Source organism: Haliotis cracherodii, unplaced genomic scaffold (assembly GCF_022045235.1).
Source record: "Haliotis cracherodii isolate W230 unplaced genomic scaffold, xgHalCrac1.p SCAF_5, whole genome shotgun sequence".
Lineage (NCBI taxonomy): Eukaryota > Metazoa > Mollusca > Gastropoda > Lepetellida > Haliotidae > Haliotis > Haliotis cracherodii.
Genome location: NW_027266308.1, coordinates 53,414,609 through 53,425,481, shown reverse-complemented (window position 1 = coordinate 53,425,481; position 10,873 = coordinate 53,414,609). Strand labels below are relative to the sequence as shown.

Genomic DNA, 10,873 nt, shown 5'->3' with positions numbered 1-10,873 from the left:
ATCCATAACGTAAACACAACAATATATACATTAATAGTAACAACAAAGCAGGCCCAAGATGAGTTCAACATTGGACTGCAGTGCATATTGCACAAATTACGCCCTCGTGCTTCGTCTGGCCACGAATACATCCCCGAAGGTTCTAGACGCCCATCTGGGGAAATGTCATCTGATCACTTAGGAAGTTGAAGTGGGGTATATAATTCTGGTAGTATGGAGTTCCGGGAGAGCTGAAGTTGGACTGGTTGGAATACTCTGTCCACTGTTGCTGGCATGGTGTGACTTGGAAGGATGTTTCCGTCATCAGATGTGGGTAGTGGAGAGTATTCTGGGTAGGCCGTGTACAGGATACTGCGTCACTGAGTGCGCTGTAGACGTTGTGTGATGATGGGTACATCAGGGGGTTGTAGACGTGGTCGTAGTCCGTCACTGAAGAGCAGCCGGGTCCAGTGCTGGGTAGGTAGTGGAGGCTGAAGAAGAGAAGAGATTGTTGTTAGTCCGAGACAGACATGCCATTGTGTTGAAGCTAATAAGAGCCCACTACACGCAGGTGAAACTAACTTGGTGTGTACTTACTTTGATTTGGGTTTGTCTTTCACGTCATCTTTCTTGGAAGTCGTTGGTGGTGTGAGCACGTGACACTTGTCCGTAGCCGTTATGTCACGTGACCGTGATGTTCCTTGTTGATACAGTTGCTGTCTCATCCAGTTCACGTGAGCACCTTTAGACTGACGCTTGAACTTGGAACGGCGGTTCTGGAACCAGATCTGTATGGCAGAGAGAGGTCATTATTATCGAGACATTTAATGAAATCAGGGTCTATTATATGGGTTGAAAAGATTATGAAATGAAATATCCAACAATTCTTTAAGTCTACCATATAAACTGAATAAAGCAGTAAAAATGAGAATTTCACTTCAGTACATTTCATGGGTCCTATGTACATTTAAGGGGACAAGAAAGAGAGTTTTATATCACTATGATATTGTGTATTGTGCGATCAATTATCTCTTTCGAGAACTTCTGTTAAGTTTAATAAAGAGGATTTACCTACCGATAGTCTCTCTACGTCGATGTTGATGGTGTTGGAGAGATCCTCCAAGATGGAGCTGTCAGGATACTGAGAGGACACGAATACCTTCTCCAGTTGCCTCAACTGTGGATATGGATAGTGGAGATGAAAACGTGTTAAATTTGTATTGCGATTTACTTTTGAAATAACAATAGTTTATGTTTTCTTCCTATTGACGTTTCGAGCAATTAAATGTTTACCTGACTAGCAGAGTACTTGATTCTGTTCCTTGCCGAAACGATTGTCTTGTTGACGGTGCACTTGCTTGGCTTGGTTTCGGGGCTCTTCACTTTCATTATAGTGTGGTAATTGTATAGAATACTTTTAAAAGAGAAAATGCTCGAAATGTGAAGATGGTCTCGGTGACAAGTCTTGCTGGTTTCGATTAGGGCAGCTCTATGACTGATGACTCAAGGATGGAAGTTTTCGACTTTATACCCGTACCATGACCATCGGGCTTCTTTTAAGTCAACCACCATACACCACCCACTCATTACTCCCACGTCTGTGTTGTTAATAATCAGGAATTCTTTCTTCATGTATAGCCGCCATGCTGTTTAAGTTGAAACATCTTGATTGTTTTCACAGCAATAAGAACTATATCTTTGTTTACCTAATTAAAACGGTAGCAGTCGTCGACGAGGTAGCGGTACATTAAAGTAGCCTCCGCCAGGTGAGCGTGTACTCACTTACCTGTCAAAACTTTACACCTACATCAAAGAGGCCGCCCTACGTAGCACACCTGTGTGGACACTACGTTTAAATGTCCATCTTGTTTTGTGGGACAATTTCATAAACAAACAGGGACAAAACATTTACAAATCCTAGCGAGGAATCCTTATAGTGTGTGGAAGGGCCAGGCATTAACAATAACCGTCGTCATATAGCTGGAATATTGCCGAGTGCGGCGTTAAACAACAAACAAACAAACATTAACAGTACCGTAGTCTTCACAAGGATGACTTATTTGTTATTGTGTGAAACAGTTATGCTCGTAATAAGCTTGAAACGCATATCCATTATATAATTGAACATCTTTGGAATAAGAGGATACAGAAAAATCTCGATGATCATGTATTTGTTCAAAAGAAATAAGGCGTATATATGTCGTGAGCCAAGAAAAATGGTTCCCAGTTGTCTACATTTCACAACTTTTGAGGTTCACTCGAGCAAGCTCTTTCCACGATGATTTCAAAGAGTGTTCTTAGTTACAACATAAAGCTTTTAAAGCTTTTGTGGTAGACATGTGGATGACATTTCCAAATTTGACGCACCAGTGACCAAATGATGCTTGATACAGTTCCCTTTTTAACTTGTTCCGTTGTTTTTTTTCGGGTGAACAATTGCCTTGGTTTTGCATGTGTTTGTGACGGGGTGCAACTGGGGAAATAGCGGAGCCGGATACGCTCGCCTTTTCGCCAACATCTGGTATCATCACTATTTGATGGCGACTAATGGAAACATACTCATGATATGGTCGGAATTATACAATCGAGTGTGTGTTTGACACAAATTCTTAATATGAATATGGAAAGTTTATTTTATTGTCTTTACCCGCCTCTCTTAAGAATTTTAGGTTTGGTAAAAACCTTGCAATTTTCAAGTTACATGTTCATCATAACCACCGATAACACGTAAAAATTACTTTTCTCTTTGTAGCTATTTATATTTCACTTTATTAACTTCAAAATATTTTACTCTATGCTAACTGAACGGATGTGCCAAGCTATTTCAAGATCACGCTCAGATTCTATATATTCCGATGCATATATTCCGACGTAAGGTATATTATCATTTGATCGAAATATTAGTAGAAGTTGGCTGCCACCATAGTGTAGAGACGTTTTTGGTACTTAATATTTAATGAAGTCTCACAACCAACATGAAGCTGAAAACTCAGCAACTATATTTACAATTTATAGAGGGGTAAGGTTCAAGTAGTTCATGGGACGTTTGATGTTCCTCACCTGTATATTTAGCGCCTCACAATATGATAATAAAATACACATTACATACCTAAACTGACACATAAATAAATTGATATATAACATTTGGAAGATCCATATGGTATTATGATAGAAAATCGGATCCTAAATGATGGTTATGAAGAAATTAATGTCAGTATTGATTTGGCAAACTATTTTTAAAACTGTTGAAACTATTGCCATGTACTTTTTCGTGGTAATAATCCAAATACCTGTAAATGACACCTTAAACTGTGATTGCTGTACCATTACTTGCTTGGCTTTTCTGCAATACAAGGGTCACCCTATGGGTAAATTTCCCGTTTACCAGTCTGTATCTCTCGCCATATGAAATAATGAATGGTTTGAACTAGTGGTATATAATGTATGTACAGTACTGATTGACGTAATTGGTTTGTCCGACACGCCTTATGCATGTATATATGTTTTACGCTCCCAGACGGTAAATTGTGTCGACATCTGCTTAAGACAATGGTATCCAAAGGAAGCGCCCGATAATCCGATAACGTCAGCATGAAGGTTTGGCTCCTATACGCAACATGGCGATTACAAGTGCATACGAAAGTTGTTGATAATACCTTACAGGCATAGATCGGGATATCACATTGACCGTAACTGAGCAGCTTCAAAGTTTAACATGAGTGTTATTTGATGCCAAATGTATCATTCAAGCCTTGAAAACATAGCTTCATTTAATGTTTTAGTTATTACCTATATACGATGGAACATATGTAACCACAACACTCTTAAATGTGACCTGAGCAAAGCAGGATATCTGTCGCAGTTGCAACACACATGTTTCCAAGGAGGTGAGGATCTATACCTGTGAGGGTAGCTTTGCTAAAAATGATTTATACAATGCTTTATATTTCATATCACACAACCTAAAGAACGGTTAAATTTCACAATAAAAGTTTCCTTCAAGCAGATTCATTTGAACGGTGCAGAGGTTTGTCTCTTAGTCCAACCAACATCCACCAATCATGTGTTCGAATCCAAGATTCGCCTGTTTAGGATCCTTTGTTTATCAGTAAGATATTTGTAATCGTGGTTTACATGAAAGTGGGAAAATGCGTGTTTCATAAGAACAGGAAATGATAGTTTTCAGATAATGTTTATTATCTCAGAAACATTTACACAGTCCTTTTCAAATGACAGTTGCAATCCATAACGTAAACACAACAATATATACATTAATAGTAACAAAGCAGGCCCAAGATGAGTTCAACATTGGACTGCAGTGCATATTGCACAAATTACGCCCTCGTGCTTCGTCTGGCCACGAATACATCCCCGAAGGTTCTAGACGCCCATCTGGGGAAATGTCATCTGATCACTTAGGAAGTTGAAGTGGGGTATATAATTCTGGTAGTATGGAGTTCCGGGAGAGCTGAAGTTGGACTGGTTGGAATACTCTGTCCACTGTTGCTGGCATGGTGTGACTTGGAAGGATGTTTCCGTCATCAGATGTGGGTAGTGGAGAGTATTCTGGGTAGGCCGTGTACAGGATACTGCGTCACTGAGTGCGCTGTAGACGTTGTGTGATGATGGGTACATCAGGGGGTTGTAGACGTGGTCGTAGTCCGTCACTGAAGAGCAGCCGGGTCCAGTGCTGGGTAGGTAGTGGAGGCTGAAGAAGAGAAGAGATTGTTGTTAGTCCGAGACAGACATGCCATTGTGTTGAAGCTAATAAGAGCCCACTACACGCCTGTGAAACTAACTTGGTGTGTACTTACTTTGATTTGGGTTTGTCTTTCACGTCATCTTTCTTGGAAGTCGTTGGTGGTGTGAGCACGTGACACTTGTCCGTAGCCGTTATGTCACGTGACCGTGATGTTCCTTGTTGATACAGTTGCTGTCTCATCCAGTTCACGTGAGCACCTTTAGACTGACGCTTGAACTTGGAACGGCGGTTCTGGAACCAGATCTGTATGGCAGAGAGAGGTCATTATTATCGAGACATTTAATGAAATCAGGGTCTATTATATGGGTTGAAAAGATTATGAAATGAAATATCCAACAATTCTTTAAGTCTACCATATAAACTGAATAAAGCAGTAAAAATGAGAATTTCACTTCAGTACATTTCATGGGTCCTATGTACATTTAAGGGGACAAGAAAGAGAGTTTTATATCACTATGATATTGTGTATTGTGCGATCAATTATCTCTTTCGAGAACTTCTGTTAAGTTTAATAAAGAGGATTTACCTACCGATAGTCTCTCTACGTCGATGTTGATGGTGTTGGAGAGATCCTCCAAGATGGAGCTGTCAGGATACTGAGAGGACACGAATACCTTCTCCAGTTGCCTCAACTGTGGATATGGATAGTGGAGATGAAAACGTGTTAAATTTGTATTGCGATTTACTTTTGAAATAACAATAGTTTATGTTTTCTTCCTATTGACGTTTCGAGCAATTAAATGTTTACCTGACTAGCAGAGTACTTGATTCTGTTCCTTGCCGAAACGATTGTCTTGTTGACGGTGCACTTGCTTGGCTTGGTTTCGGGGCTCTTCACTTTCATTATAGTGTGGTAATTGTATAGAATACTTTTAAAAGAGAAAATGCTCGAAATGTGAAGATGGTCTCGGTGACAAGTCTTGCTGGTTTCGATTAGGGCAGCTCTATGACTGATGACTCAAGGATGGAAGTTTTCGACTTTATACCCGTACCATGACCATCGGGCTTCTTTTAAGTCAACCACCATACACCACCCACTCATTACTCCCACGTCTGTGTTGTTAATAATCAGGAATTCTTTCTTCATGTATAGCCGCCATGCTGTTTAAGTTGAAACATCTTGATTGTTTTCACAGCAATAAGAACTATATCTTTGTTTACCTAATTAAAACGGTAGCAGTCGTCGACGAGGTAGCGGTACATTAAAGTAGCCTCCGCCAGGTGAGCGTGTACTCACTTACCTGTCAAAACTTTACACCTACATCAAAGAGGCCGCCCTACGTAGCACACCTGTGTGGACACTACGTTTAAATGTCCATCTTGTTTTGTGGGACAATTTCATAAACAAACAGGGACAAAACATTTACAAATCCTAGCGAGGAATCCTTATAGTGTGTGGAAGGGCCAGGCATTAACAATAACCGTCGTCATATAGCTGGAATATTGCCGAGTGCGGCGTTAAACAACAAACAAACAAACATTAACAGTACCGTAGTCTTCACAAGGATGACTTATTTGTTATTGTGTGAAACAGTTATGCTCGTAATAAGCTTGAAACGCATATCCATTATATAATTGAACATCTTTGGAATAAGAGGATACAGAAAAATCTCGATGATCATGTATTTGTTCAAAAGAAATAAGGCGTATATATGTCGTGAGCCAAGAAAAATGGTTCCCAGTTGTCTACATTTCACAACTTTTGAGGTTCACTCGAGCAAGCTCTTTCCACGATGATTTCAAAGAGTGTTCTTAGTTACAACATAAAGCTTTTAAAGCTTTTGTGGTAGACATGTGGATGACATTTCCAAATTTGACGCACCAGTGACCAAATGATGCTTGATACAGTTCCCTTTTTAACTTGTTCCGTTGTTTTTTTTCGGGTGAACAATTGCCTTGGTTTTGCATGTGTTTGTGACGGGGTGCAACTGGGGAAATAGCGGAGCCGGATACGCTCGCCTTTTCGCCAACATCTGGTATCATCACTATTTGATGGCGACTAATGGAAACATACTCATGATATGGTCGGAATTATACAATCGAGTGTGTGTTTGACACAAATTCTTAATATGAATATGGAAAGTTTATTTTATTGTCTTTACCCGCCTCTCTTAAGAATTTTAGGTTTGGTAAAAACCTTGCAATTTTCAAGTTACATGTTCATCATAACCACCGATAACACGTAAAAATTACTTTTCTCTTTGTAGCTATTTATATTTCACTTTATTAACTTCAAAATATTTTACTCTATGCTAACTGAACGGATGTGCCAAGCTATTTCAAGATCACGCTCAGATTCTATATATTCCGATGCATATATTCCGACGTAAGGTATATTATCATTTGATCGAAATATTAGTAGAAGTTGGCTGCCACCATAGTGTAGAGACGTTTTTGGTACTTAATATTTAATGAAGTCTCACAACCAACATGAAGCTGAAAACTCAGCAACTATATTTACAATTTATAGAGGGGTAAGGTTCAAGTAGTTCATGGGACGTTTGATGTTCCTCACCTGTATATTTAGCGCCTCACAATATGATAATAAAATACACATTACATACCTAAACTGACACATAAATAAATTGATATATAACATTTGGAAGATCCATATGGTATTATGATAGAAAATCGGATCCTAAATGATGGTTATGAAGAAATTAATGTCAGTATTGATTTGGCAAACTATTTTTAAAACTGTTGAAACTATTGCCATGTACTTTTTCGTGGTAATAATCCAAATACCTGTAAATGACACCTTAAACTGTGATTGCTGTACCATTACTTGCTTGGCTTTTCTGCAATACAAGGGTCACCCTATGGGTAAATTTCCCGTTTACCAGTCTGTATCTCTCGCCATATGAAATAATGAATGGTTTGAACTAGTGGTATATAATGTATGTACAGTACTGATTGACGTAATTGGTTTGTCCGACACGCCTTATGCATGTATATATGTTTTACGCTCCCAGACGGTAAATTGTGTCGACATCTGCTTAAGACAATGGTATCCAAAGGAAGCGCCCGATAATCCGATAACGTCAGCATGAAGGTTTGGCTCCTATACGCAACATGGCGATTACAAGTGCATACGAAAGTTGTTGATAATACCTTACAGGCATAGATCGGGATATCACATTGACCGTAACTGAGCAGCTTCAAAGTTTAACATGAGTGTTATTTGATGCCAAATGTATCATTCAAGCCTTGAAAACATAGCTTCATTTAATGTTTTAGTTATTACCTATATACGATGGAACATATGTAACCACAACACTCTTAAATGTGACCTGAGCAAAGCAGGATATCTGTCGCAGTTGCAACACACATGTTTCCAAGGAGGTGAGGATCTATACCTGTGAGGGTAGCTTTGCTAAAAATGATTTATACAATGCTTTATATTTCATATCACACAACCTAAAGAACGGTTAAATTTCACAATAAAAGTTTCCTTCAAGCAGATTCATTTGAACGGTGCAGAGGTTTGTCTCTTAGTCCAACCAACATCCACCAATCATGTGTTCGAATCCAAGATTCGCCTGTTTAGGATCCTTTGTTTATCAGTAAGATATTTGTAATCGTGGTTTACATGAAAGTGGGAAAATGCGTGTTTCATAAGAACAGGAAATGATAGTTTTCAGATAATGTTTATTATCTCAGAAACATTTACACAGTCCTCTTCAAATGACAGTTGCAATCCATAACGTAAACACAACAATATATACATTAATAGTAACAAAGCAGGCCCAAGATGAGTTGAACATTGGACTGCAGTGCATATTGCACAAATTACGCCCTCGTGCTTCGTCTGGCCACGAATACATCCCCGAAGGTTCTAGACGCCCATCTGGGGAAATGTCATCTGATCACTTAGGAAGTTGAAGTGGGGTATATAATTCTGGTAGTATGGAGTTCCGGGAGAGCTGAAGTTGGACTGGTTGGAATACTCTGTCCACTGTTGCTGGCATGGTGTGACTTGGAAGGATGTTTCCGTCATCAGATGTGGGTAGTGGAGAGTATTCTGGGTAGGCCGTGTACAGGATACTGCGTCAGTGAGTGCGCTGTAGACGTTGTGTGATGATGGATACATCAGGGGGTTGTAGACGTGGTCGTAGTCCGTCACTGAGGAGCAGCCGGGTCCAGTGCTGGGTAGGTAGTGGAGGCTGAAGAAGAGAAGAGATTGTTGTTAGTCCGAGACATGCTATTGTGTTGAAGCTAATAAGAGCCCACTACACGCCTGTGAAACTAACTTGGTGTGTACTTACTTTGATTTTTATATCACTATGATATTGTGTATTGTGCGATCAATTATCTCTTTCGAGAACTTCTGTTAAGTTTAATAAAGAGGATTTACCTACCGATAGTCTCTCTACGTCGATGTTGATGGTGTTGGAGAGATTTGTATTGCGATTTACTTTTGAAATAACAATAGTTTATGTTTTCTTCCTATTGACGTTTCGAGCAATTAAATGTTTACCTGACTAGCAGAGTACTTGATTCTGTTCCTTGCCGAAACGATTGTCTTGTTGACGGTGCACTTGCTTGGCTTGGTTTCGGGGCTCTTCACTTTCATTATAGTGTGGTAATTGTATAGAATACTTTTAAAAGAGAAAATGCTCGAAATGTGAAGATGGTCTCGGTGACAAGTCTTGCTGGTTTCGATTAGGGCAGCTCTATGACTGATGACTCAAGGATGGAAGTTTTCGACTTTATACCCGTACCATGACCATCGGGCTTCTTTTAAGTCAACCACCATACACCACCCACTCATTACTCCCACGTCTGTGTTGTTAATAATCAGGAATTCTTTCTTCATGTATAGCCGCCATGCTGTTTAAGTTGAAACATCTTGATTGTTTTCACAGCAATAAGAACTATATCTTTGTTTACCTAATTAAAACGGTAGCAGTCGTCGACGAGGTAGCGGTACATTAAAGTAGCCTCCGCCAGGTGAGCGTGTACTCACTTACCTGTCAAAACTTTACACCTACATCAAAGAGGCCGCCCTACGTAGCACACCTGTGTGGACACTACGTTTAAATGTCCATCTTGTTTTGTGGGACAATTTCATAAACAAACAGGGACAAAACATTTACAACCCTAGCGAGGAATCCTTATAGTGTGTGAAAACATAGCTTCATTTAATGTTTTAGTTATTACCTATATACGATGGAACATATGTAACCACAACACTCTTAAATGTGACCTGAGCAAAGCAGGATATCTGTCGCAGTTGCAACACACATGTTTCCAAGGAGGTGAGGATCTATACCTGTGAGGGTAGCTTTGCTAAAAATGATTTATACAATGCTTTATATTTCATATCACACAACCTAAAGAACGGTTAAATTTCACAATAAAAGTTTCCTTCAAGCAGATTCATTTGAACGGTGCAGAGGTTTGTCTCTTAGTCCAACCAACATCCACCAATCATGTGTTCGAATCCAAGATTCGCCTGTTTAGGATCCTTTGTTTATCAGTAAGATATTTGTAATCGTGGTTTACATGAAAGTGGGAAAATGCGTGTTTCATAAGAACAGGAAATGATAGTTTTCAGATAATGTTTATTATCTCAGAAACATTTACACAGTCCTCTTCAAATGACAGTTGCAATCCATAACGTAAACACAACAATATATACATTAATAGTAACAAAGCAGGCCCAAGATGAGTTGAACATTGGACTGCAGTGCATATTGCACAAATTACGCCCTCGTGCTTCGTCTGGCCACGAATACATCCCCGAAGGTTCTAGACGCCCATCTGGGGAAATGTCATCTGATCACTTAGGAAGTTGAAGTGGGGTATATAATTCTGGTAGTATGGAGTTCCGGGAGAGCTGAAGTTGGACTGGTTGGAATACTCTGTCCACTGTTGCTGGCATGGTGTGACTTGGAAGGATGTTTCCGTCATCAGATGTGGGTAGTGGAGAGTATTCTGGGTAGGCCGTGTACAGGATACTGCGTCAGTGAGTGCGCTGTAGACGTTGTGTGATGATGGATACATCAGGGGGTTGTAGACGTGGTCGTAGTCCGTCACTGAGGAGCAGCCGGGTCCAGTGCTGGGTAGGTAGTGGAGGCTGAAGAAGAGAAGAGATTGTTGTTAGTCCGAGACATGCTATTGTGTTGAAGC

The 10,873-nt window shown here is 39.8% G+C and overlaps 2 protein-coding genes across 2 annotated transcripts; both read right to left on the bottom strand.

Moving 5' to 3' along the window:
- Positions 1–142: 142 nt before the first annotated feature.
- On the bottom strand, positions 143–1,368 carry LOC139443753 (homeobox protein OTX1 B-like). Its single transcript, XM_071224675.1, has 4 exons — positions 1,273–1,368; positions 1,055–1,156; positions 577–767; positions 143–470 (listed from the first exon to the last, which is right to left on the bottom strand). The coding sequence occupies exons 1-4, from the start codon at positions 1,366–1,368 to the stop codon at positions 143–145; spliced, it is 717 nt and encodes a 238-aa protein (XP_071080776.1).
- A 2,991-nt stretch (positions 1,369–4,359) lies between these two features.
- LOC139443752 (homeobox protein OTX1 B-like) lies at positions 4,360–5,585 on the bottom strand. Its single transcript, XM_071224674.1, has 4 exons — positions 5,490–5,585; positions 5,272–5,373; positions 4,794–4,984; positions 4,360–4,687 (listed from the first exon to the last, which is right to left on the bottom strand). The coding sequence occupies exons 1-4, from the start codon at positions 5,583–5,585 to the stop codon at positions 4,360–4,362; spliced, it is 717 nt and encodes a 238-aa protein (XP_071080775.1).
- Between the last annotated feature and the right edge of the window lie 5,288 nt (positions 5,586–10,873).